This window comes from Pleurodeles waltl, chromosome 2_2, assembly GCF_031143425.1.
Source record: "Pleurodeles waltl isolate 20211129_DDA chromosome 2_2, aPleWal1.hap1.20221129, whole genome shotgun sequence".
NCBI classification, from domain to species: Eukaryota; Metazoa; Chordata; class Amphibia; order Caudata; family Salamandridae; genus Pleurodeles; species Pleurodeles waltl.
Genome location: NC_090439.1, coordinates 1,028,443,302 through 1,028,470,524, shown reverse-complemented (window position 1 = coordinate 1,028,470,524; position 27,223 = coordinate 1,028,443,302). Strand labels below are relative to the sequence as shown.

The 27,223-nt window shown below is 47.9% G+C and overlaps 1 protein-coding gene across 4 annotated transcripts in view; it reads right to left on the bottom strand.

Moving 5' to 3' along the window:
* The window catches only part of PHF20L1 (PHD finger protein 20 like 1), a 764,530-nt gene that overhangs the window by 68,980 nt on the left and 668,327 nt on the right, over positions 1 to 27,223 (bottom strand). For all 4 annotated transcript variants that reach the window (XM_069220776.1, XM_069220778.1, XM_069220775.1 and 1 more), the window contains one exon: positions 7,811 to 8,180. In XM_069220776.1, the coding sequence (XP_069076877.1) occupies positions 7,811 to 8,180 (370 nt within the window). The remainder of the gene's footprint in view (positions 1 to 7,810; positions 8,181 to 27,223) is intronic.

Here is a 27,223-nt window from a genome sequence, read left to right as displayed (position 1 = left end):
TGCTTTTTAAAATCCGCTCGCTTTCATTAGTGAAAGGCATGCATACGTCATCCCTTTTCCAGTGTTTAGCCCTCCTCGAGCACACCGACCAACTACTGAAAACATACGTGGCTCGATGTTTTCCGTCTAGTTTCTGGACTACTTTTTCTCTTTATTTAGTAGCGCGATCTCGCTGGGCAGTAGTCGTGCGCTTTGCATGACATCGATCCTGTTACATAGATAATTGCACTTTTGCTGGTTACATTGATAACTGCACTTTTGCCGATAGGTTTCACTGCGAGCAAACTTTTATTTCCCTTTGTGTGTCTGTCTTGTGCTGATGGCGGCCATCAGCTTGCTTATGTGAAACTTCTCAGTTTATATGGCAAGAAAAGTCCAGTTAGTTATGTGAAACTGTATTGCTTTAAATTTTCAATTTATGTGGTAAGAAAAGTCCGGTTAGGAGTTTACAATGCTAATAGCTCTAACTTGAGCAAACACGAGGCCCATTGCATTGCAAATGCTTTTAACAGCAGAGATTCACATCTGACATTACAAACACGTACTGAAGAATACAAAGGAAGCGCACCAACTGCGTTTTGTCTTCTCGACACGGGAAGGGTTCATTCTTCACTGCCCAACCCACGTGGGGGCGTAATTTCGTTTAGTCACTACTTTTAAGCAGCTCATAATGCAATTATATGACAGTCTCCAAACATGTAATATTTTGTTCCATACTCCTATAAAAACTGTGTTTCTTTTTTCTGTAACTTTAAAGCAGTATATTTATAAATTTAAGTTCAGTCGTCGACCCAAACCTCCTTGATTGGAGCACTCGTCACGTGGACTTGGCAGAACTGAACAAAGAACATGCCAGGTCACACACTTGTGAGGACTTCCTATTCAAAAACTTTTTGGACTCTTTTATTAGAAGTCTCAGCCCAATATGTGTTGCGAGCAAAATAGCCTCTACTGCTCACCAGTATTTTAGACTGTATGTATCAAGTATTGTTGCAGTTTGTGCAGATGCCCTCGGATAGCGCATCTACAAAGAAAATAAAACACCTTACAAATAACAGAAAGAATACTAGCTAATGTAAAATTGCTAAGCACAAGAACGTGATTTGCAATATGAATTCACGTACCACTGAGTTGATTTCTGTTTCACGTCACTGTTCACACATAAATAACTACAGACTGAGCTTAAAAATATAGTCTGCATTTCAGATAGTGTACTGCGGTTTAATTATAATAATCGGAGGTCACTGAAATCTATAAGGGTAAGAATGTGAACATCTGCAAAAATATTTTCAAACCTCTGAGGGGAAAGGAAGTACAATCCGCAGAAACAACAGTAAAATATCCTATCAGTATTTCTGAGATCAACGCTAAGAAGAATGAGAAAGCCCATCAAACTCCACTTATGTTTCTTTTCAACATTTCTGGGTTTTTAGACAACAAATGAATTGAAACATCCAAGTCTTTATGTCTCTCACACACGTCTATACAATTTCTGAATCCTTATGCAATTTTTTATGCTCCCTCTTGCGTCCCCTGGTAAATAACTTTCAGTGGACTTTCTCTATCATGATCTAAAGACATTTTTACTTTGGATCCCCTTTGCATAGGTGTACTCCTATAAAGCAGTCACTGGTTAAACCACAGTTACAGGGGATACGAGTCATTGAATGACTTTGAACAGGCACCCTACCTGCAAAGACTCACTATGCCGGTGCCCGCAGCTCAGGCTAATCCTCAATTCACCAGAGTTACTGTTACAATAAATTAGTACGCCGAGCTGTGCCTGCAGTATTTTTAGGGTCAAGCGCACAAGCACTCTGTCCTGTTGTAAGCTCTCTGTGGGCTTTTAACCACAACCACTCCTGGTATTCATTCTTTGTTGTGCTTGTCTTAAATGCTTCATTTTTATTGGTGCATTTTCTGAAATGTCCCTCCATCTGCTAAGTTCCCTCCCAGGCAATTTCACTAAGTGAACATTTCTGTTGTCCATCACACTCCCTCACGCTTCTTCCTGCTACAGCGTCTGATGGCCCCTCCTCCAGTTTCGGTTTTCCTGTCATCCCTGCCGCGATCCTTTCTAGACATTCAAGCAGGGAGCCAATAACTCACTCTCATGGTGGTCGCGACGCTCTGAATTGACTTGCTTCTGTCAAATGTTTTACTTTTCATTTTCAATTTATGTGGCAAGAAAAGTCCACTTAGGAATTTACAATGCTAATAGCTTTAACTCAAGCAAATGCAAGACCCATTGCATTTCAAATGCTTGTTCTATGGTGGTATCCACCTCTGGTCCAAATAACTGCTATTTGTTAAACAGCATATTAAGGACTACTTGCTGTATCTCAGGTTTAAATCCTGAAGATCGCACCCAAGCACGCCTCCTGATTGTTACGCTAGTGTTTATACTCCTAGCTGCGGTGGCTGCTGCATCTAGGGGGGGGGGGGGGGGGTCTCATCTGGTTTTTGGAGATAGTTTGTCCTTCTGCAACTACCTGCTGTGCCCTTTTTTGGTGTTCCGGTGGGAGATATTGAAGGAACTCCAGCATCTCATCCCAATGGGCCCTATCGTACCTGGCTAAAAGAGCCTGGGAGTTCGCAATTCTCCACTGATTTGCAGCTTGAGTTGCCACTCTTTTGCCTGCTGCATCAAATTTGAGGCTTTACTTATCGGGGGAGGAGCATCCTTGGTGGACTGGTTATTCGCCCTCTTCCTAGCTGCACTAACAACAACAGAATCAGGTGGCAATTGTTGAGTGATGAAGAGTGGATCTGATGGTGCAGGTTTGTATTTTTTGTCCACCCTTGGTGTCAGTACCCTAGCCTTTACTGGTTCTTTAAAGATGTCATCAGCATGTTTAAGCATGCCTGGAAGCATTGGTAGGCATTGGTACTCTTTATGTGTAGAGGATAGCATGTTAAATTAAAAAATCATCCTCTATGGGATCTGAGTGCAGCTGCACATTGTGGTATGCAGCTGCTCTAGCAATAACCTGATTATAGGCTGTAGTGTCTTCAGGTGGAGATGGCCTGGTGGGATATACATCGGGATCGTTAGATGGGATAGGATCTGAGTCATACAAATCCGATAGATCTACACTAAGTAATGTCACCCAGGTCATACCCATGTGAAGAAACGGGATTGCGGAGAGAACTGTGTAGGTGAAGATGGTGGTGGAGAGTAGGGTGGTGGAGAAGAAGGTAGTAAAGGAGAATATGGTGGTAAAGGCTGGTGTACTGCCTTTGGTTTCTCCTGGTGTTTGAAGATTTTGGCAGGTGAAGGCCCAGCTTCCAAAGTGTCTTGGAAAGAGTTTCCTTTTGGTTATAGAAGGAGGATCTTCCCAGTATCCTTATGGATTTATATTTTTCTCTGTCTATGGTCCATCACCTCAAGTATGGTCCTCATATCTGTGGATTCTTCTACAGATGGAGCATATTTCTTTCTCACAGTTTTATGCTCCGAAAGCTTGGAGACCGACTGTTTTAATCGAGCCAAGAATGTGGACTCCGAAACAAGTAGAAGTTTTTTCGGCTCCGAAAAGGACTTTGGGTGTTTCGGCTCTGAGGTGGAAAGACAAATGGTTTGGTCCCGAAGTGGAAGCCTCCACTTTTCGAGTCCTCCCGAAAGAGGCGTAGCAGTCTGTTCGGTGGACATCGGATGCATTTTGGTCTTTTTCAACGCCGAACCCGAGGGCCGGTTGTCGGGATGTAACTTTCGGGTCTGACCACGGCCAGCAAGCAGTGGTGGACCCAAAAACAGTTGTGTTGATTTGTTCGTTGGTTTTTGGGGTTGAGAAGGGGCTGGCGTACTCACGTTGGAATCACTTGGGTTTCCCCATTTGAGTCATGGTCGGAATCAGAGTCTGCGATGGAAACTGCAGTCTGTGCTTCTTCCTCACCGAAAATGTTGGGTGTTTGTTCGGTCGACTTCAATGCCATCTCTAGCCAACGTGCTCTTCGATCCCACAGAGTTTTCTTGGAGGGGAATAATCGACACGCCTCACAGGTTTCTTCCTTGTGATCAGGAGAAAGACAGAGGTTTCACACAAGTGTTGGTCGGTGTAGAGGAACTTAGCGTGGCACCGGGGGCAAAATTGAAACAGAGTCTGATCCATGAGCCTGTGATGGCCCAGGAAGGGCGCTGTCGCCCAAAAGGGCATTTAATCGATCACAACGATACAATTGGACCGGGTGTAGTTAGTAAACGCATTAAAAAATTATACCAACGTTTAAAAGGAAAGATAGAGAAGTCTAAATAGTACCGAACCGAGATCTACCGGAGCGAGAGGTAACACGTCCGAACCCGATGGCAGAAAGAAAACAATCTAACAAGGGACTTGATGCCCATTCGCATCATCACAGAGAGGAGGAGTCACTCGATCTCGTGACTCGAAAAAGCTTCTTCAAAGAAAAACAACTTATAACACTCCGAGGCCAACACTAGATGGCGGACTTATGCAAGCATGTGTATCTGCAGCAACACATGCAATCGAACATATATCCAAGTGGAGCTATACCAATGTTAATATAGCCTTAGTGTTTTGATAAAGAATACTTTATTTTTGCAACACCTGGTGAGGTTCCTTCTTGTGAACAGTTAATGACTGAGTATTGTGGTATCACAAGTGCTTTACACTCATCCTGGATACGCTTTAGCAGCTCACCACAGCTATCCTTAGAGAGCTTTTGCTATCTGGACACCTAAACACCATCAATAAGGGTTGCCTGAACTCAGTATAGGTTGCCACACCATAGATGTACACCTCGGGTGACCAGAATTTTAAGGCCAAAAACTAGGACATTTCACAAAAATTAGAAGGACTACAAATTTACTTCAAACGAGCACACAGAATAACAGCGCTCATCACCCCAGAATTACAGAAGAGGCACTAAGAGCATAAATAAAATGCATTTTTTAAAGCCAGTATCATGGCTGTTAATTAAATTGCTTTCTGATAACACCTGCTAACTATCTCTTCTATGGAAAACAAAAAAAATCACCTCAAACAGTTTTCAGATGACCCTCTCTAAAAACTGCGACATGAGCTAAATTTCCGGAAATCTGCCTGGACAGCTGGTGAAAAACCGGGACTGTCCGGGCAAATACAGGATGCCTGGTCACCCTGTGTACACCATAAACTGACCAGCCTCTTACAAAGCTGGCACATGGTGGGGGTGGGTCAGACTAGGAAGGTTTAGAGGCTGCTGCAGAAGTGGGTGGAGAGGGGCGGCAGTGGACTGACCAGACTGATGCCCACCTGACCCATGAGAACTGTGGGTCCCACGCAGAGGCAGGGCAGCATGCACTGCACGGTGGCTGACCAGGAACGGGTGCCGTTGGACACCCCTTCTGTAGCCACGAAAGGGGCAAAAGACAGAATGGGAGGACGAGGGGCTGCCAAGGACCTGGCCGCAACCAGAAAATCCTTGAAGGGCTTGAGGACAGAGTCTGCCTGGTCTCCGAAGAGACTGGTGCCATCACAGGGCATGTCCAACAAAGAAGACTGAAAATCCCCCGAAACGTCTTCAGCAAGGCCTGGTGCCTCAGGCCTACTGTTAAAGAAACCACTCTCCCTAGCGAGTCAGTCGTTTTTCCCCATCGACAACAGCTCGAGAGAATACAGCCCGGGCCTCCTCCGGAACCTATGTCAACACTTCAGCAACCACATTCCACAGCATGTGGGAATATCAGCCCAAAAGGGATGCAGTGTTCAATGCAAGGGTGGTGAAAGAGAACATCTTCCTCCCAAGTGAGTCCAACCTTTTGGATTCCCTACCGCGGGGAGCGGAAGGGAATGCACCATGGAAGGTAGAGACTTGGACCACGAAGCTCTCAGGTATGGGGTGTTGTATTAAAAACATTGGATCCCCAGATGCAGGGCAAAGGCCGTGCGCATTCGTCCGGTTCACAGGAGCCCCTGTGCTGGGTTTGGACCAGGTATACAGTAGGATGTCAGTGACGGCATCACTTAACGGTGCAGGGGTTCTGAGGTGCAAGCTCCCGGTTCCAGCACCTCTGTCAAGAGATTAGTTTTGAAGCCCACCGAGGGTAGTTGATGGTCCAGGGCTTCATCTGCCCTCCTCACAACTATAGCATAAGAAGCTCTGTAGACATGATAGGGGGATTAAGTATGTATCTGGCAAAGTATCCAGTCCGCTGGGTCTCACCGACCTCTTCACGGCAGTCCATTTCTTCAAGGGGTTGGTATTTTAAAGGGTCCATTGACCCCTCCTATTCATCAACAAAGCCTAGCTCACAGGAAAGGCGCTCAGGATCAGAACAAGGAGGCAACCTTGTGGTGCTGGAGTCATATGATGCCAAACCGGCTCCGTAGTGGCGATTTCAAAGGGGATGGTGACGCCGGTGGGCATGGACAGCGCAAGAGCGTCAGGGAAGGTCAGGGTGGCACAACCAGTGCCAGTGTGGATACAGGACTGTATCTGTGGGAGCCCCTCAGTGCAGTGTCCAACGAGGACAAAGCTACCGCAGCGAAACTCGAAGGGGCCGACTCCGCAGGGCCTCAAGGCGCTCCAACGGGGTCCGACTGCTTAAAAGTGAGGCGCATGTCCTCTCAGAACTCTCAGATCTGGGCAGGGGTCACTCCAGCTCCCAGAAACTTGGGGAGGCACCGAGGCAACCCAGGCACAGGTCCCGCAGAATGAAGGCCTAGAGAGTCGACACTCCCTCGCCTCGTCGGCCGAATGAGGATTTGGATTTCTTCTTGTGCCTCGACTTACCTGATTGTCCCGAGGACTTGGAGTAGAACGACGACCAATCTAAGGACCTTCCTCCTGACGGATGCTTTTCTTGCACGCATTCAAGCACCAGGTCTCCATCAGCTTCAGGGGCCGCTCCATCAAATCCTTCGGATGCATGACCCCACACTTGGTGCATGAATTCGGGTTGTGGTCAGTTTACAGGCACCAAACTGACATCAGGTGCGGATCCACCACAAACATCGCCCGATGAGAGGACCGGCAGCGCTTGAACCATGTCTTCCTAGAAGACATCCCTAGAAGCACAAGGATTAAAACTAAAAAAAATACTCTAAAAAATGTTTAAAAAAGCCAGTCAAAAAGGGACTGAGGGGTAATTCCCTGCGGATCGGTGCTTAGCTAGTGTGGAAAGAAAAGAACTGACGTCAGCGCTCTGGATGGTACCTGTATAGGACCCCCAATGTTCTATCTGGTGTAGACAACGCAGGCAGACCTGGAGCTGATCGAGGCCACCTAATGGCGCGCAGGGGCACAGCTCACAAAAATCTTCAAGATCCAGTCTGACGCCTGGGAAGAATTCAAAGGTAAGGAATCTGCAGCTAGAAGCCTCTATCAGATAAGGCTGATGACAACACTGCTCTCCAGAAGTGTACCAAGGCAAGACAGCACAGTTTCACTATGCCATGCAGATGGCATTCATCGCCAGCATGTTACAATATACAAAGAAAATGCTTATAAACTGGGTAAGTTTAACCATTAAATGGGGGACTACCCAGTGTCTCATTGATCTCATTGGAAGCATGATCAGGTAACTATTTTGGAGTGGAGAGGGGGCTATGCTTCGTCATGCGCTAGTGTTATGTCTTATTAAAGGTTTTGGGTCATGTCACTGAAGGCAGTACTGAAAAACTGTAGAGCAATCAACATGATTGGAGTGAACACGCTAAACTGCAGTCAACTAATAATCTGTTGAATTAATAAAACATTACTCTTCAATGAGGCATTCAACAATGTTAAGTTAGTCAAATTAAGTAATTAAATCCATACATTAGCCTAATACAATAAAATCTTGAATTTTGCAACAAACAGGACTCACCAGTTCTCCGATTCCATCTGTTTTTAAAGAATACTTTGAAATATTTCCAATGGCAGAATTAATTATCTGGTCCTCTTCATCTAAACTGCTGGCATCATCATCCTCAGAGCTGATTTGAACCTTGACAGATGTGTGTTGCTGGCTAAAACTTTGTGGTTTTTGGTAACTATGTTCGCTTGTGATATAATTTTCCTCCATTTTCTGAGATAAGCATGTTGTTTCCTTATTGCTTGGCCCATGAGGCGTCCTGTCAGGAAAAACTTCAGAGTCCTGTGAAACTACTGTTTTCTCAGCTCCAAGACTGACACAGTCATGCTGTTTATACTTCCCAGGACATGCCCAAAGATGCAGGTCAGGATGTTGTTTATTCCTAAAAAAAAACAAAAAACACAACAGTGTGAAATGAATGTGGGATAAAGTTCTACAATAATAAAATATCGGCCAGTAAGCAGTTTTAAACCAACCACATATAAAGTCAAACTGCATCATTCATTCTGAGGCTGCCCTCCGATTTCAATATGCATAAAGGTAAGAGTAACAGTCAGTGGTAGTCAGCCACCAGAAATCAGTTAAAATCACTGCAAAATTCTCCTTAAAGCTCTCCATGTGGCAGCACGCAATGCTAGGTGCAAAACGTTTGCATGTAACAAACTCTCTCTATTGATGGTAGTGATCATAAACTGAAATGCTTTAATTACTCTTAGTCGTACAGCTGGGGAGCCTCGGAAGAAACAAATCAGCAGTGCCTGAACGTACTCACTACAGAGCTCTCTATCACATATCCACTTCTCGGTCTCAATTGTTAGGCAGCTAATGAGATGGTAGGTTATGAGCTCTACTGACCATATGTAGCAGGCTGGCCCTCTCTATATTGTGCAAAGCTAGGCACACTGTGCAGGGGGTCTGGGCAACCACACAATGGTTTACAGAGGTAAAAACAAGATCACCTAGTGCTGTAATTTTTAGGGTAGCTTGGACGAGCAGTTAGGCCAATCTTGGAGAAGTGCAAAGAATTTGTTGTACTCACAGTATCAATCATGCAACTCACACATTTAAAGGAACTTGAGAATAACTCAAGACCAATTTAAAAACATACTTCAGATTTTTACATAATTTTTAAGACCAAGATTATCAAAATTGGTTAAGTACTTTTTTGAGATATGGATTTTGGAGTTTAATAAAAATAGTCGTTTTGTGCGTAATTATGCACCATAGGAATCAATGGAAAGTCACCTTTAAAAATACATATAAAAATCACACATTTGCTTTACCACGTTCTTCCTTTGCAGGTTGAGGTCGTCGGTGGGCACACTATGCCAGTTGGAGAAGTTTGGGCGGCTCCCGGTTCTGGCAGGAGCAGCAGGTAAAAGTCTCTGGAGCTGGTGCAGGGCCACTGTGGGGGACCACTTGTCAAAAGTCTGTGCAGGTAAGTTTAGAGGTGGTTCCTTGGGGTCCCCTTGGGAGTGTCAAGGTCGCAAGGGGTGAGGGACCCTTAGGGCACAATAGGTTCTTAGCTGCAGGGCACAGGGTGGCCGGTGAAGAGTGAATCTGTGAGCCAGGAGCTGTGTGCAAAGATGCCCTTTGGGTCTACAGGTAAGTCACTTCAAGGGTCATTTGCAAGACAACCGGGGCACTCTGGTGAGAGATCCAGAATGTTCCTGAAGTCCCTAGAGTGGGCCTTCCTCCTGGTCCTTTTTCAGCCCCGTGCGGGCTGCTTTTTCATTGTGTCCAACGTCAGCTGACCAGTACCAGGGTATTGGTATGGTTCAGCAAACTGAAGGGCAGAACTTGCAAGGTTTGTCCTCGTGGTCGTTGGTGTGTTGTCGGGTCAAGCTTCGCCTTCCGGTTCGGTAGTTAACGGCCAGTCAGTGAAGTGACCCTCACTGGGTTGCTGGTTTCTTCTTTGTTGCAGACTGGTACCTCCACTATGGAGGGAGTTTTTGGGCGACTGGCAAAGCATGGAGGTCCTCTGGGGTCAGTCCAGTTGTCTAGCAGCTCCTCCTGGTCGTTGCTGCAACGGTGGCCGGTTTCTCACAGCCCTTGGGGCTGCTGGTGCAGTGCTTCTCCAGGCATTGGAAATCTTCTTCCCGGGCTGTCGCGGTCAGGGGGGTCCTCGGAATTCCCTGTGCATGCATCATTGTGGCAGTGCAGAGAGGTCAGCCGAGGGTGGACACGTCATTGGAGTCGCCTGGGGATCCTGAGTCGTTAGTTCTCTGGACACGGGCCGGGGTGTCGGGTGCAGAGTGGTGAGGACTCACGCTTCTGGGGGGAGGTGGGAGTCCCTTTAACCCCTTCTGTGCCCAGGACGTAATGGTTACGTCCTGAGGCACAGTGCTGCTGTGCCCAGGACGTAACCATTACGTCCTGTGCACAGAGCCCAGAGGGAGCGCTCTCGCTCCCTCTGTGGGGTTCCCCCCCACCCCCCCAAGTCAGGGATGGAAGGGGAAGCCCTTCCCCTCCCACCCCCGACCCCCCCAATCCCCCCTGTGACGTCAGCGCGCGAGCGCGCGCTGATTAGTCACAGGGTATCCCCCAGCAGAGCTTCCAGCGCGATTGAAAAAGAAATGCTTTTGCATTTCTTTTTCAATCCCATGGGGGAGGCCCCGAGAGGCTTCAAAGGGAAGGAAATGTATTTCCTTCCCTTTGAAGTCTCTCACAGGTTTCAAAAGCCGGATTGCTTGCAATCCGGCTTTTGAAACCCCACTAGACACCAGGGATTTTTTTTTTTTTCAGTGAAATTGGCAAAAGGGAGCGACCCCTTGGGCAAGGGTCGCTCCCGGGGGGGCATTTTTTTAGGAAGGCCTTTTCTGCCCCCCCTGGGGGCAGATTGGCCTAATAATTAATAGGCCGATCTGCCCCCGGGGGGGGCAGAAACCTCTAGGCACCAGGGACCTTTTTTTTTTTTTTTTTGTGATGATTTCTTTTTTTTTTTAGGTGGGGAGCGATCCCTTAGGCAAGGGTCGCTCCCCTACGGGGCAATATATATTTAGGCCATTTCTGCCCCCCTTGGGGGCAGATTGGCCTATTTTGATGAGGCCAATCTGCCCCCAAGGGGGGCAGAAACCATTAGACACCAGGGAGTTTGTTTTCGCGCGCGAATTTCACACAACGGGAGCGACCCCTTTGGCAAGGGTCGCTCCCAGGGGGGGCATTTTTTTGGGAAGGCCTTTTCTGCCCCCCCTGGGGGACAGATCGGCCTATTATTAGGCCGATCTGCCCCCAGGGGGGGAAGAAACCTCTAGGCACCAGGGATCTTTTTTTTTTTTTTTCTTTTTGTTATGTTTTCTTTTTTTTTTTGGTGGGGAGCGACCCCTTAGGCAAGGGTCGCTCCCCTAGGGGGGCAAATTATATTTAGGCCATTTCTGCCCCCCTTGGGGGCAGATTGGCCTATTTTGATGAGGCCAATCTGCCCCCAAGGGGGGCAGAAACCATTAGACACCAGGGAGTTTTTTTTTTGCGTGAATTTCACGCAAGGGGAGCGACCCCTTAGGCAAGGGTCGCTCCCTGGGGGGGGGGGGGGGATTATTTTAGGCCATTTCTGCCCCCCCTGGGGGGGTAGATCAGCCTATTTTGATTCGGCTGATCTGCCCCCAAGGGGGGCAGAAACCACTAGGCACCAGGGATTTTTTTGTTTTTCTGTTTTACAGATGGGGAGCGACCCCCTTGGACAAGGGTCGCTCCCCTGGAGGGGCAAAATGTATTTAGGGCATTTCTGCCCGCTTTGGGGGCAGATCGGCCGATTTTAGGTCAATCTGCCCCCAAGGGGGGCAGAAACCACTAGGCACCAGGGATCTTTTTTTTGCGCTGTCACACAAGGGGAGCGACCTTGTAGTCAAGGGTCGCTCCCCGGTGGGGTGGGGGGTGGGGGGGGGCAAATTATTTTAGGCCATCTCTGCCCCCCCTGGGGGCAGATCGCCCTATTGGTAATAGGCCGATCTACCCCCAGGGGGGGCAGAAACCTCTAGGCGCCAGGGCAAATTTTGTTTTTGTGTTTTTTTTTTTAGAGATGGGCAGCAACCCATCAGGCAAGGGTCGCTCCCCTGGGGGGCAAATTGTATTTAGACCATTTCTGCCCCCCTTGGGGGCAGATTGGTCGATTTTAGGTAAATCTGCCCCAAGGGGGCAGAAACCACTAGGCACCGGGGATTTGTTTTTTGGCGCCAATGTCACGCAAGGGGAGCGACCCCGTAGGCAAGGGTCGCTCCGGGGGGTGGGGGGGGTGTTCGGGGGCAAATTTATTTTAGGCCATATCTGCCCCCAGGGGGGGGGGGGGGCAGAAACCTGTAGGCGCCAGGGCAATTTCTTTTTTTTTTTGTTTGTTTTTTTTTTAGAGATGGGGAGCGACCCATCAGGCAAGGGTCGCTCCCCTGGGGGGCAAATTGTGTTTAGACCATTTCTGCCCCCCTTGGGGGCAGATTGGTCGATTTTAGGTCAATCTGCCCCAAGGGGGCAGAAACCACTAGGCACCGGGGATTTGTTTTTTGGCGCCAATGTCACGCAGGGGGAGCGACCCCGTAGGCAAGGGTCGCTCCCGGGGGGGGGGGTGGGGGGGCAAATTTATTTTAGGCCATTTCTGCCCCCCCCCCGGGGGACAGATCGGCCTATTATTAGGCCGAACTGCCCCCAGGGGGGCACAGAACCCTCTAGGCGCCAGGGCAATTTTTTTTTAGTGTTTTTTTTTTTTAGTTTGTTTGTTTTTTTAGAGATGGGGAGCGACCCATCAGACAAGGGTCGCTCCCCTGGGGGCAAACTGTGTTTAGACCATTTCTGCCCCCCTTGGGGGCAGATTGTTCGATTTTAGGTCAATCTGCCCCAAGGGGGCAGAAACCACTAGGCACCGGGATTTGTTTTTTGGTGCCAATGTCACGCAGGGGGAGCGACCCGTAGGCAATGGTCGCTCGGGGGGGGGGGGGGGAGGGAGGGGGGGGATTCAGGGGGCAAATTTATTTTAGGCCATTTCTGCCCCCCCTGGGGGCAGATCGGCCTATTATTAGGCCGATCTGCCCCCAGGGGGGGCAGAAACCTCTTGTTGCCAGAGCAAATTTTTTTTTTGTGTTTTTTTTTTTTTTTTTAGAGATGGGGAGCGACCCATCAGGCAAGGGTCGCTCCCCTGGGGGGCAAATTGTGTTTAGACCATTTCTGCCCCCCTTGGGGGCAGATTGGTCGATTTTAGGTCAATCTGCCCCAAGGGGGCAGAAACCACTAGGCACCGGGGATTCATTTTTTGGCGCCAATGTCACACAGGGGGAGGGACCCCGTAGGCAAGGGTTGCTCTGGGGGGGGGGGGGGGGGGTGTTCGGGGGGCAAATTTATTTTAGGCCATTTCTGCCCCCCCCCAGATTCTGCCCCCCCCCTAAATCTCTTGTTGCCAGGGCAAATTTTTTTTTAGTGCTTTTTTTTTAGTTTGTTTGTTTTTTTAGAGATGGGGAGCGACCCATCAGACAAGGGTCACTCCCCTGGGGGGCAAACTGTGTTTAGACCATTTCTGCCCCACTTGGGGGCAGATTGGTCGATTTTAGGTCAATCTGCAACCACTAGGCACCGAGGATTCGTTTTTTTGGCGCCAATGTCACGCAGGGGGAGCGACCCAGTAGGCAAGGGTCGCTCCGAGGTGGGGGGGTGTAAATTTATTTTAGGCCATTTCTGCACCCCCCTGGGGGCAGATACCTCTAGGCGCAAGGGCAAATGTTTTTTTGTTTTTTTTTGTTTTTTGTTTGTTTGTTTTTTTAGAGATGGGGAGCGACCCATCAGACAAGGGTCGCTTCCCTGGGGGGCAAACTGTATTTAGAGCATTTCTGCCCCCTTTGGGGGCAGATTGGTCGATTTTAGGTCAATCTGCCCCCAAGGGGGCAGAAACCACTAGGCACCGGGAATTTTTTTTTTGGCGCCAATGTCACGCAGGGGTAGCGACCCCGTAGGCAAGGGTCGCACCTGGGCAGGGGGGGTTTGGGGGGGTGGGGGGTCAAATTTATTTTAGGGCATTTCCCCCCCCCCCCCCCCCCCCCCCCCCCCCCCCGGGGCCGGCTGAGCTAGAGGCCAAAATCCACATGTAGGCACTTTGCAAAAAACACCTCTGTTTTCTGTGAAAAAATATGTTGTGTCCACGTTGTGTTTTGGGCCATTTCCTTTCGTGGGCGCTAGGCCTACCCACACAAGTGAGGTACCATTTTTATGGAGAGACTTAGGGGAATGCTGGGTGGAAGGAAAGTTGTGGCTCCTCTCAGATTCCAGAACTTTCTGTCACCGAAATGAGAGGCAAAAGTGTTTTTTGGCCAGATTTTGATGTTTGCAAAGGATTCTGGGTAACAGAACCTGGTCAGAGCCCCGCAAATCACCCCATCTTGGATTCCCCTAGGTCTCTAGTTTTCAAAAATGCGCTGGTTTGCTAGGTTTCCCCAGGTGCCGGCTGAGCTAGAGGCCAAAATCCACACGTAGGCACTGTTTTCTATGAAAAAATGTGATGTGTCCACGTTGTGTTTTGGGCCATTTCCTGTCGCGAGCGCTAGGCCTACCCACACAAGTGAGGTATCATTTTTATCGGGAGACGTGGGGGAACGCTGGGTGGAAGGAAATTTGTGGCTCCTCTCAGATTCCAGAACTTTCTGCCACAGAAATGTGAGGAACATGTGTTTTTTTAGCCACATTTTGAGGTTTGCAAAGGATTCTGGGTAACAGAACCTGGTCCCAGCCACACAAGTCACCCCATCTTGGATTCCCCTAGGTCTCTAGTTTTCAGAAATGCACAGGTTTGGTAGGTTTCCCTAGGTGGCGGCTGAGCTACAGGCCAAAATCCACAGGTAGGCACTTTGCTAAAAACAGGTCTATTTTCTGTGATATGTCCACGGTGCGCTTTGGGGCGTTTCCTGTCGCGGGCGCTAGGCCTACCCACACAAGTGAGGTATCATTTTTATCGGGAGACGTGGGGGAACGCTGGGTGGAAGGAAATTTGTGGCTCCTCTCAGATTCCAGAACTTTCTGCCACAGAAATGTGAGGAACATGTGTTTTTTTAGCCACATTTTGAGGTTTGCAAAGGATTCTGGGTAACAGAACCTGGTCCCAGACACACAAGTCACCCCATCTTGGATTCCCCCAGGTCTCTAGTTTTCAGAAATGCACAGGTTTGGTAGGTTTCCCTAGGTGGCGGCTGAGCTACAGGCCAAAATCTACAGGTAGGCACTTTGCAAAAAACACCTCTGTTTTCCTTCAAAAATTTGGTTGTGTCCACGTTGCGCTTTGGGGCGTTTCCTGTCGTGGGCGCTAGGCCTACCCACACAAGTGAGGTATCATTTTTATCGGGAGACGTGGGGGAACGCTGGGTGGAAGGAAATGTGTGGCTCCTCTCAGATTCCAGAACTTTCTGCCACAGAAATGTGAGGAACATGTGTTTTTTTAGCCAAATTGTGAGGTTTGCAAAGGATTCTGGGTAACAGAACCTGGTCCCAGCCACACAAGTCACCCCATCTTGGATTCCCCTAGGTCTCTAGTTTTCAGAAATGCACAGGTTTGGTAGGTTTCCCTAGGTGGCGGCTGAGCTACAGGCCAAAATCCACAGGTAGGCACCTTGCTAAAAACAGGTCTATTTTCTGTGATGTGTCCACGTTGCGCTTTGGGGCGTTTCCTGTCGCGGGCGCTAGGCCTACCCACACAAGTGAGGTATCATTTTTATCGGGAGACGTGGGGGAACGCTGGGTGGAAGGAAATATGTGGCTCCTCTCAGATTCCAGAACTTTCTGCCACAGAAATGTGAGGAACATGTGTTTTTTTAGCCACATTTTGAGGTTTGCAAAGGATTCTGGGTAACAGAACCTGGTCCCAGACACACAAGTCACCCCATCTTGGATTCCCCCAGGTCTCTAGTTTTCAGAAATGCACAGGTTTGGTAGGTTTCCCTAGGTGGCGGCTGAGCTACAGGCCAAAATCTACAGGTAGGCACTTTGCAAAAAACACCTCTGTTTTCCTTCAAAAATGTGGTTGTGTCCACGTTGCGCTTTGGGGCGTTTCCTGTCGTGGGCGCTAGGCCTACCCACACAAGTGAGGTATCATTTTTATCGGGAGACGAGGGGGAACGCTGGGTGGAAGGAAATTTGTGGCTCCTCTCAGATTCCAGAACTTTCTGCCACAGAAATGTGAGGAACATGTGTTTTTTTAGCCACATTTTGAGGTTTGCAAAGGATTCTGGGTAACAGAACCTGGTCCCAGCCACACAAGTCACCCCATCTTGGATTCCCCTAGGTCTCTAGTTTTCAGAAATGCACAGGTTTGGTAGGTTTCCCTAGGTGGCGGCTGAGCTACAGGCCAAAATCCACAGGTAGGCACTTTGCTAAAAACAGGTCTATTTTCTGTGATGTGTCCACGTTGCGCTTTGGGGCGTTTCCTGTCGCGGGCGCTAGGCCTACCCACACAAGTGAGGTATAATTTTTATCGGGAGACGTGGGGGAACGCTGGGTGGAAGGAAATATGTGGCTCCTCTCAGATTCCAGAACTTTCTGCCACAGAAATGTGAGGAACATGTGTTTTTTTAGCCACATTTTGAGGTTTGCAAAGGATTCTGGGTAACAGAACCTGGTCCCAGACACACAAGTCACCCCATCTTGGATTCCCCCAGGTCTCTAGTTTTCAGAAATGCACAGGTTTGGTAGGTTTCCCTAGGTGGCGGCTGAGCTACAGGCCAAAATCTACAGGTAGGCACTTTGCAAAAAACACCTCTGTTTTCCTTCAAAAATTTGGTTGTGTCCACGTTGCGCTTTGGGGCGTTTCCTGTCGTGGGCGCTAGGCCTACCCACACAAGTGAGGTATCATTTTTATCGGGAGACGTGGGGGAACGCTGGGTGGAAGGAAATTTGTGGCTCCTCTCAGATTCCAGAACTTTCTGCCACAGAAATGTGAGGAACATGTGTTTTTTTAGCCAAATTTTGAGGTTTGCAAAGGATTCTGGGTAACAGAACCTGGTCCCAGCCACACAAGTCACCCCATCTTGGATTCCCCTAGGTCTCTAGTTTTCAGAAATGCACAGGTTTGGTAGGTTTCCCTAGGTGGCGGCTGAGCTACAGGCCAAAATCTACAGGTAGGCACTTTGCTAAAAACAGGTCTGTTTTCTGTGATGTGTTCACGTTGCGCTTTGGGGCGTTTCCTGTCGCGGGCGCTAGGCCTACCCACACAAGTGAGGTATCATTTTTATCGGGAGACGTGGGGGAACGCTGGGTGGAAGGAAATGTGTGGCTCCTCTCAGATTCCAGAACTTTCTGCCACAGAAATGTGAGGAACATGTGTTTTTTTAGCCAAATTTTGAGGTTTGCAAAGGATTCTGGGTAACAGAACCTGGTCCCAGCCACACAAGTCACCCCATCTTGGATTCCCCTAGGTCTCTAGTTTTCAGAAATGCACAGGTTTGGTAGGTTTCCCTAGGTGGCGGCTGAGCTAGAGGCCAAAATCTACAGATAGGCACTTTGCTAAAAACAGGTCTATTTTCTGTGATGTGTCCACGTTGCGCTTTGGGGCGTTTCCTGTCGCGGGCGCTAGGCCTACCCACACAAGTGAGGTATCATTTTTATCGGGAGACGTGGGGGAACGCTGGGTGGAAGGAAATATGTGGCTCCTCTCAGATTCCAGAACTTTCTGCCACAGAAATGTGAGGAACATGTGTTTTTTTAGCCACATTTTGAGGTTTGCAAAGGATTCTGGGTAACAGAACCTGGTCCCAGACACACAAGTCACCCCATCTTGGATTCCCCCAGGTCTCTAGTTTTCAGAAATGCACAGGTTTGGTAGGTTTCCCTAGGTGGCGGCTGAGCTACAGGCCAAAATCTACAGGTAGGCACTTTGCAAAAAACACCTCTGTTTTCCTTCAAAAATTTGGTTGTGTCCACGTTGCGCTTTGGGGCGTTTCCTGTCGTGGGCGCTAGGCCTACCCACACAAGTGAGGTATCATTTTTATCGGGAGACGTGGGGGAACGCTGGGTGGAAGGAAATTTGTGGCTCCTCTCAGATTCCAGAACTTTCTGCCACAGAAATGTGAGGAACATGTGTTTTTTTAGCCACATTTTGAGGTTTGCAAAGGATTCTGGGTAACAGAACCTGGTCCCAGCCACACAAGTCACCCCATCTTGGATTCCCCTAGGTCTCTAGTTTTCAGAAATGCACAGGTTTGGTAGGTTTCCCTAGGTGGCGGCTGAGCTACAGGCCAAAATCTACAGGTAGGCACTTTGCTAAAAACAGGTCTGTTTTCTGTGATGTGTTCACGTTGCGCTTTGGGGCGTTTCCTGTCGCGGGCGCTAGGCCTACCCACACAAGTGAGGTATCATTTTTATCGGGAGACGTGGGGGAACGCTGGGTGGAAGGAAATGTGTGGCTCCTCTCAGATTCCAGAACTTTCTGCCACAGAAATGTGAGGAACATGTGTTTTTTTAGCCAAATTTTGAGGTTTGCAAAGGATTCTGGGTAACAGAACCTGGTCCCAGCCACACAAGTCACCCCATCTTGGATTCCCCTAGGTCTCTAGTTTTCAGAAATGCACAGGTTTGGTAGGTTTCCCTAGGTGGCGGCTGAGCTACAGGCCAAAATCTACAGGTAGGCACTTTGCTAAAAACAGGTCTGTTTTCTGCGATGTGTCCACGTTGTGTTTTGGGGCGTATCCTGTCGCGGGCGCTAGGCCTACCCACACAAGTGAGGTATCATTTTTATCGGGAGACTTGGGGGAACATAGAATAGCAAAACAAGTGTTATTGCCCCTTGTCTTTCTCTACATTTTTCCCTTCCAAATGTAAGACAGTGTGTAAAAAAGACATCTATTTGAGAAATGCCCTGTAATTCACATGCTAGTATGGGCACCCTGGAATTCAGAGATGTGCAAATAACCACTGCTTCTCAACACCTTATCTTGTGCCCATTTTGGAAATACAAAGGTTTTCTTGATAGCTATTTTTTACTCTTTATATTTCAGCAAATGAATTGCTGTATACCCGGCATAGAATGCAAACCCACTGCAGGGTGCAGGTCATTTATTGGCTCTGGGTACCTAGAGTTCTTGATGAACCTACAAGCCCTATATATCCTCGCAACCAGAAGAGTCCAGCAGACGTAACGGTATATTGCTTTCGAAAATCTGACATTGCAGGAAAAAATTACAGAGTAAAACATAGAGAAAAATGGATGTTTTTTCACCTCAATTTCAATATTTTTCTTTTTCAGTTGTTATTTTCTGTAGGAAACCCTTGTAGGATCTACACAAATTACCCCTTGCTGAATTCAGAATTTTGTCTACTTTCCAGAAATGTTGCGGTTTCTGGGATCCAGCATTGGTTTCATGCCCATTTCTGTCACTGACTGGAAGGAGGCTGAAAGCACAAAAAATCGTAAAAATGGGGTATGTCCCAGTAAAATGCCAAAATTGTGTTGAAAAATTGGGTTTTCTGATTCAAGTCTGCCTGTTCCTGAAAGCTGGGAAGCTGGTGATTTTATCACCGCAAACCCTTTGTTGATGCCCTTTTCAGGGAAAAAACCGCAAGCCTTCTTCTGCAGCCCATTTTTCCAATTTTTTTTAAAAAAACGAAATTTTCACTGTTTTTTGGCTAACTTCTTGGCCTCCTTCTGGGGAACCCACAAAGTCTGGGTACCTCTAGAATCCCTAGGATGTTGGAAAAAAAAGGACGCAAATTTGGCGTGGGTAGCTTACGTGAACAAAAAGTTATGAGGGCCTAAGCGCGAACTGCTTCAAATAGCCAAAAAAAGGCTCGGCACAGGAGGGGGAAAAGGCCTGGCAGCGAAGGGGTTAAAGATGGTTTCTTCTTCCTTGGTTGGACAAGTCTGCTGTCCACTGGAGTTCTTGATCCTTTTTAGTTGCTATGCAGTCCTCTGAGTCGCCAGAGGTCGCTGGGCCCGCAGGATGCGTCGCTGGTGCAGGTTCTCTGAAGTAGGAGACAGGCAGGTAGGGCTGGAGCCAAAGCAGTTGTCGTCTTCCTTCTTCTCTGCTGAGTTTTTCAGCTAAGCAGTCCTTCTTTTTAGGTCGTCAGGAATCTAAAACCCTGGGTTCAGGATCACCCCTTTGGGGAGGGGAGCACATTCGTATCTCTATTGGACTAAATCCTCCAAAGAAAGATGGAGGATTTTCCAAGGAGGGAGTCACTTCAGCTCTGGTCACTTTAGGGGGTGGACCTGGCTGAGGGGGTGACTCCTCCTTGTTTTTCTCATTCTCTCCCCGGACTTGCCACCAAAAGTGGGGGCTGTATCTGGGGTGTGGGCATCTCCACTAGCTGGAGTGCCCTGGGGCGCTGTAACATCAGGCTTGACCCTTTGAGGCTCATCGTCAGGTGTTACAGTTCCTGAAGGGGGAGGTGTGAAGCACCTCCAACCAGGACAGGCTTGGCTTCTGAGCACAGAGTGCACAAAGACACTCACCCCATGTGGTCATAAACTCGTCTGGAAGTGGCAGGCTGGCACAGACTGGTCAGTCACACACTAACAGTAGGGATGGCAATAAGGGGGCATCTCTAAGATGCCCTCTGTGCATTTGTCAATAAATCCCACACTGGCACTAGTGTGGGTGTATTGTGCTGAGAAGTTTGATATCAAACATCTCAGGATTCAGTGTAGCCATTATGGAACTGTGGACTCCCAGACCATATACTCAGTAAGGCTACCCTGCACTTACAATGTCTAAGAAGTGACTTAGACACTGTAGGGACATAGTGCTCATGCAGCTACGCCCTCACCCGTGATATAGTGCACCCTGCCTTAGGGCTGTAAGGCCTGCTAGAGGGGTGACCTACCTATGCCACAGGCAGTGGGTTGTGGGCATGGCACTCTGAGGGGAGTGACATGTCGACTTTATCTTTTTCTCCCCACCAGCACACAAAAGCTGTGAGGCAGTGTGCATGTGCTGAGTGAGGAATTCCCATGGTGGCATAATACATGATGCAGCCCTTAGAGACCTTCCCTGGCCACAGGGCCCTTGGTACCAGGGGTACCTTTTACAAGGGACTTAACGGGGGTGCCAGGGCTGTGCCAATTGTGGAGACAAAGGTACAGTTTCAGGGAAAGAACACTGGTGCTGGGGCCTGGTTAGCAGGGTCGCAGCACAGTTCCAATCAAAGCTTGCATCAACAAAAGGCAAAAAGTTAGGGGGTAACCATGCCAACAGTGGCATTTTCCAACAGGTAAGGATCATGAAAACTGTTGTCCAGAGAGCTAGGTCTTGCTAAGATGAAGCTTATCTTTAGGAAATATCTGTAAAGGCCCCAAACAGCTCATCTAACTTCTGAACTGACGAAGGAATATTTTCAGCAACACTTGATTATGGACAACTTTGGCCGGAGTTGATAACAAAAGGTAGGTATCATCACCTGGTATTCCATTTACTCTTGAGCATAAATGAAGAGATTTTCTTTTTTGGTCAGCCCTAGATAATGGTTTGATTGTGCAGACACTTACTTGTGGTGATGGCTGAAAATTGTGCAGTCTTCCACTGCATGCAATTCTACTTGACCTTGTGTTCAGGTTAGAATGTCGCAGCCATAAGCCTAAAAAATACAGTAATGAGTTCCCATGCTGAGGGAGAAACAGACTTCCAAAAAATTCAGATCAACCATGCCTAATTTTTTTTATTTTTTATTTCACATGAAACAAAATGTCTTCTCAAACAGGAAATTTCCATTAGGCAGACTAACTGAACCATAATTCGCTCAAGACTCTGCCTAGTGGAGAAGGCACAGAAGAACCTAGCAAGATTGTACTGGCCTTGCTGCTGGGTTTTGTAAAGGAACATTTCTTTAATGGTGCACAGTCTAAAAAATGATGGGATTTAGTTTCTCTCAAAGTGAGTTTACATTCACCTAGGAATCAATCTAGCCGTCTGAAGTTTATCTTTTGAGGAAAGAAGAATTTTGCTACATTAAGAGAGGTCAGGGTGTAGTAAATGACTGGAAATCAATGGTGAGAAAGTGAAGATGCACTTCGAAAATGTCTGAAGCTCCTTTTGACAACTTAGGGGATGGAGGAAGCTGGCCTGGTGTGTGGTGAGCACCTATGGTGTTATCACCTTTTACCAGATCCCAGTATCCCCCATCAGTAAAGTGTATGCAGTGTCTAGGAAGCCAGGGATCTCTAGAGGTAGCTATGGATGAGCAGCCAAAATGTATCTAGGAGACATGCAAAGCTTCTGGAATATCACTATAGTCACACAGCACTTGAAAGAACCACACAGTGTAAAGGTACTTTATTATAGTAACACATATACTAAAATACTGTATAGGCAATACCCAAACTGGAGGTGAGTAAACAGTATTATATGCACATTAGGAATCAGTAAATAGCTTAGAAAGCAATAGGCATAGCAAATAGTGAGGACCCTAAGGGAGGGCCAAACCATATACTAAAACATGGAATGTGAAAGGCAGTCCCATACCCAAGGACCTAGAATCAGTAAAAGGGTATCTGGAGCAACTAGGAACCCCAGGAGGTGAGTATCAGAGTGACCCCCAACGACCAGGAACCAGACCTAAGTACCTGGTTGTAGGAAAATGGCTCCCTGTTGCAGTACTCCCCACTTTTTGCCTGATATTGATGCAGACTTGGAAGAGTGTGTGCTGGGATCTTGCTAACCAGGCCCCAGCACCAGTGTTCTTTTTCTAAACATGTACCATTGTTTCCACAATTGGCACACTCCTGGCACACACATAAGTCCCTTGTAAAAGGTACCAGTGGTACCAACGGCTCTGGCACCAGGAGAGGTCCCTAAGGGCTGCAGCAGGTGTTGTGCCACTCTAAGGGACCCCTCACCTAACACGGACACTGCCATTGCAGATTGTGTGTGTTGGTGGAGAGGAAAAGGCAAAGTCGACATGACATCCTCCTCAGGATGCCAGGCACACAAAATACTGCCTGTGGCATAGGTAAGTCACCCCTCTGGCAGGTGTTAAAGCCCTAAGGGTAGGGTGCACTATACCACAGGTGAGGGCATAGGTACATGAGCAATATGCCCCTACAGTGTCTAAGTCTATTCTTAGACATTGTAAGTACAGTGTGGCCATATTAAGTACATGGTCTGGGAGTTTATCAAAATGAACTCTACAGCACCATAATGGATGCAATGAATACTGGGAAGTTTGGTATCAAACTTCTCAGAACAATAAACCCACACTGATACCAATGCTGGATTTATTACAAAATGCACACAGATGGCATCTTAGAGACGCCCCCGGTATTTTACTCAATCCTTTAGTGCAGGACTGACTGGTCTGTGCCAGCTTGCCACTGAGGGACGAGTTTCTGATCTCGTGGAGTGAGAGTCTGTGCTCTCTGAGGCCAGAAACAAAGCCTGCCCTGTCTGGAGGTGCTTCACACATCCCCATTCTCCCCCTGCACGAACTGTAACACCAAGCAGTGAGCCTCAAAGGCTCAGGCTTCGTGTTACAATGCCCCAGGGCACTCCAGCTAGTTGAGCTGCCCGCCACCCAGACACAGCCCCAAAGGGAGAGAGTACAAGGAGGGTGTAGCCACCGTCCCTAACACCCCTAAATTCAGTATTTAGGGGCGACCCTGACGACCTAACAAGAAGAAGGACTGCTGACCTGAAAACCCCACAGAGAAGGAACAGACGACAACTGCTTTGGCCCCAGCCCTACCAGCCTGTCTCCTGATTCAAAGTACCTGCAACAGCGACGCATCCTGCAGGCCCAGCGACATCCAATGACTCATAGGACTGCCCTGCAAAGCCAAAGGACCAAGAAACTCCAGTGGACAGCAGCTCTGTCCAAAGCAACAAAGAAGAAACCACCTTTAAAGGGACTCTCACCTCACTCCTGAAGCGTGAGTCCCCAACACTGCACACAACGCCCCCGGCCTGTGTCCAGAGAAACCAACACGGCAACGAGGACCCCTAGGCAACTCCCATGACGTGTCCACCCTGAGATGACCTCCCTGCACCCCCACGGTGACACCTGCAGAGAGAATCCAGAGGATTCCCCTGACTGCGACTGCCCGGTAACAGACAACCCTTGGAAGAAGCACTGCACCCCCAGGCCCGAGAGGAACCAACTACTGGTGCAGGAGTGACCGGCAGGTGGCCCTCATCTTTGCCCAGTCAGTGGCTGGCCCAAGAAGCCCCCCTGTGTCGCATCGCCAGAGTGACCCCCGGGCCCCTCCATTGATTTCAACACAAAACCCAACACATTGTTCACACACTGCACCCGGACGCCCCTGTGGCGCTGAGGGTATATTTTGTGTGCCTGTTTGGGACCCCTTCCAGTGCTCTAAAAAAAAAAAAAAAAAAAACATGTCTGCCCCCAGAGGTCGCGGGTTCTTACCTGCTAGCAGACTGGAACTGAACCATAGGCGCCTATGTTATTTGGGCCCCTCTTTGAACTCTGCACCTGACCGGCCCCGTGTTGCTGGTGCTGGGTGTTTGAGGTTGACTTGAACCCCCAACGGTGGGCTGCATATGCCCCAGAGACTGAACCTGTAAGTTCTTTACTTACCTGACAAACTAACCTTTACTTACCTCCCCCGGAACTGTTGAATTTTGCAGTGTCCACTTTTAAAATAGCTTATTGCCATTTTATGACAAACTGTGTACATTACTGTTTTCATTCAAAGTTCTATATTTACTGATGCCAAGTACCTTACAATTTATGTACTTACTTGAATTCTGAATCTTGTGGTTGTATAATAAATTAACAAAATAATATTTTTCTACATAAAAACCTATCGGCCTATAGTTAGGTCTTTGAGTGTGTGTTCCCATTTATTGCCTGTGTGTGTACAACAAATGCTTAACACTACCCTCTGATAAGCCTACTGCTCAAACACACTACCACAAATAGATCATTAGTATTATCTATTATTGCCACTATCAACCACTAAGGGAAACCCTTGGACTCTGTGCACACTATCTCTCACTTTGAGATAGTATATACAGAGCCAACTTCCTACAGCCTCACAATGGTTAAGTTACACACAAGATGCTGGTCTGTGTGAAAATTTGCTGTGGCAGTGAGGACAGCCGGGGAATGGAGTACGTTCCATCAGGGAAGCATTTCCATTGATGCCATGTGAAAGGTAGGCCCGAAGTGGTTCCCGACACCGCGAAGGGCAGTCGATTGGTGCCCAACTTGGCAAAACGAGGAGGGTGGTAGGACAATACAGTTGAAACAAGGTAGGAAAAAAATTAAGCGAGTCAATAGATGGAGCGAAGACACCCACGCCCGAACCAGACAGCAGAGAGAAAATCTAACAAAGGAGTAGATGCCCATGCGCAATAAAACCAAGAGGAGGTGTCACTATCTCGTGATTCAGAACATTTCTTCAAAGAAAAACATTTTGCACCACTCCGGACCAAACACTAGATGGCAGGAATAGACAGAGCATGTGTACAGACACACATGCCATCGAACAATGTCTCTTTTCGAGTCATTGGTTGTCTGCCTTCATGTGAAGAACAGTCAGTTGAAATTCTTTGAGTCTCAAAATAGTCTTTTTAGGCAGTACACAGCTGTCAAAGAAAGTCCAGTAGTTGCCTGTTTAGGTGCCATTCATGATATGCTGGCCTGACCACACTACAGAAGTTTACATTCTGGCTGTCCAAGCCCAGTAGCTGCTTGACAGAGAGCTGTTTCTCAGTGCCTGAGGCCAAAAGATATCTGCTTCTTTCAAAACAACGTGCAAAATATTTTTTTTTGCTTTTCCACATAAAACATATAATGTGAAGCAGAAAACCCTGTGTAGCGAGTTGAACTGAACTAAGCTCCAGAACGTCAAGATCAAGCTGGATTATTTTTGTATACAATAGCTTTAGGTAAATGGTTCTTGTAGCCGAGCATAACAACCTTCAAGTGATACTTCAATTGTTATGGAGCAGTAAGTTTGTTGGGGCTGAAACAGTAGGCCCGAGAGCCGATACTGGGATTTCACATTTGCTGTTATAACAAAAGTTCTTAGCAAAGCTGTGCAAGACAACTCTTGCATGCTCTTCTAAACAGCCTTAAGTTTTTTTAGTTAAAAAAAATAATGTAAATCTCAAGGTACAAATCTTGACCTGACAACATGAGGACTTCAAAGTTCGCAAAATTTGAGTCCCCCCCCCCCCCCAACACCAGTGGCTTCAGAGGTGCTTCATCCAACAGCTACTAGACGTAAAAAGAACTTGGCTGAATGGAGCCTACAACACTGCCCCGCTAGAATATTTAGATTTCCACAAAAAAAGACTAAGTCAGAAGGTAAAAACGTTGGCATGACCCGCTTGGGATATCTAAAATATCAAAAGCAGTTAGTCAAATAGTAGGAAAAAATATACATCTGCAATTCACATTCAATGAAGCAATAAATCTATCACTGGAAACGCAATTTAAATACCCTTAATCAAATCATATTTGTTACTTCCAACAGTTAGAACAAACATCCAACTTGCAACAATAGATTACACAAAGTTGTGTGTAGACATTATGACAAACATACATAAAATATTACACGTCTAACCAAGGTTCTCCCCACTGAAGGAAGAGACACCATTCGTGATAGACCATGCATCGTCGGCTGCGTTCGTCAGCCCTGGGGTTCAGGGAGCCCGCCAGGTGTTGAACCACCAGGAAAACACCCTGATGTTCCAGCTAAGTCCAGAGGCGAACAGCCTCTTGACAAAGGGTCTACGACCCTGCTCTGCCTTGTTTGTTGCAGTACCACATGTCGGTAGTGTTGTCTGTGAACACCTGTACAGCTTTCCATTTGAGAGAGGGAAGAAAGGCTGTTAATGCTAGTTGAATCGCTCTGAGCTCCAGAAGGTTGATATTGACCCCGGTTTCCGCCGGAGACCAGAGGCCTCTGATCTCAGCCTCTCCCATGTGGCCGCCCCATCCCAGGAGTGATGCATCTGTCACACTGTAAGATCTGGTCAGGGAAGGGACAGGGATGTGCCTTTGACCCAATCGTGATTCTTTAACCACCACTGCAGGTTTCTCGCAGTTTCTTCTGAGATCTGGACCTTGTTGGAGAGATTCCCCTGATGCTGCGCCCATTGGAACTTCAGGTCCCACTGCAGAGCCCGCATATGCCATCTGGCCTTTTGAACTAGCAGGATGCAGGATCAAAGTCATTCTCACCGAAATCCAGGAAAGAGGCTGAAACATTGGAATCATAGCTCGAATATCCTGGACTCGCTTTTCGGGAGGATATGCCCGAAACTGCACTGTATCCAAAACAGCTCCAATAAAAGGGAGCGTCTGAGAAGGAGTCAGGTGTGACTTTGGCACGTTGATAGTGAACCCCAGCGAATGCAAAAGGTTTGCTGTAGTCTGGAGGTGGGAGTCGACTGGCTGGGGTAGTTCGCCTTCAACAGCCAATCATCCAGGTAGGGGAAGACTGAAACCCCTAACTTGCGCAGGTGAGCTGCCACCACTACCATCACTTTTGTGAACTCCCGAGGGGCA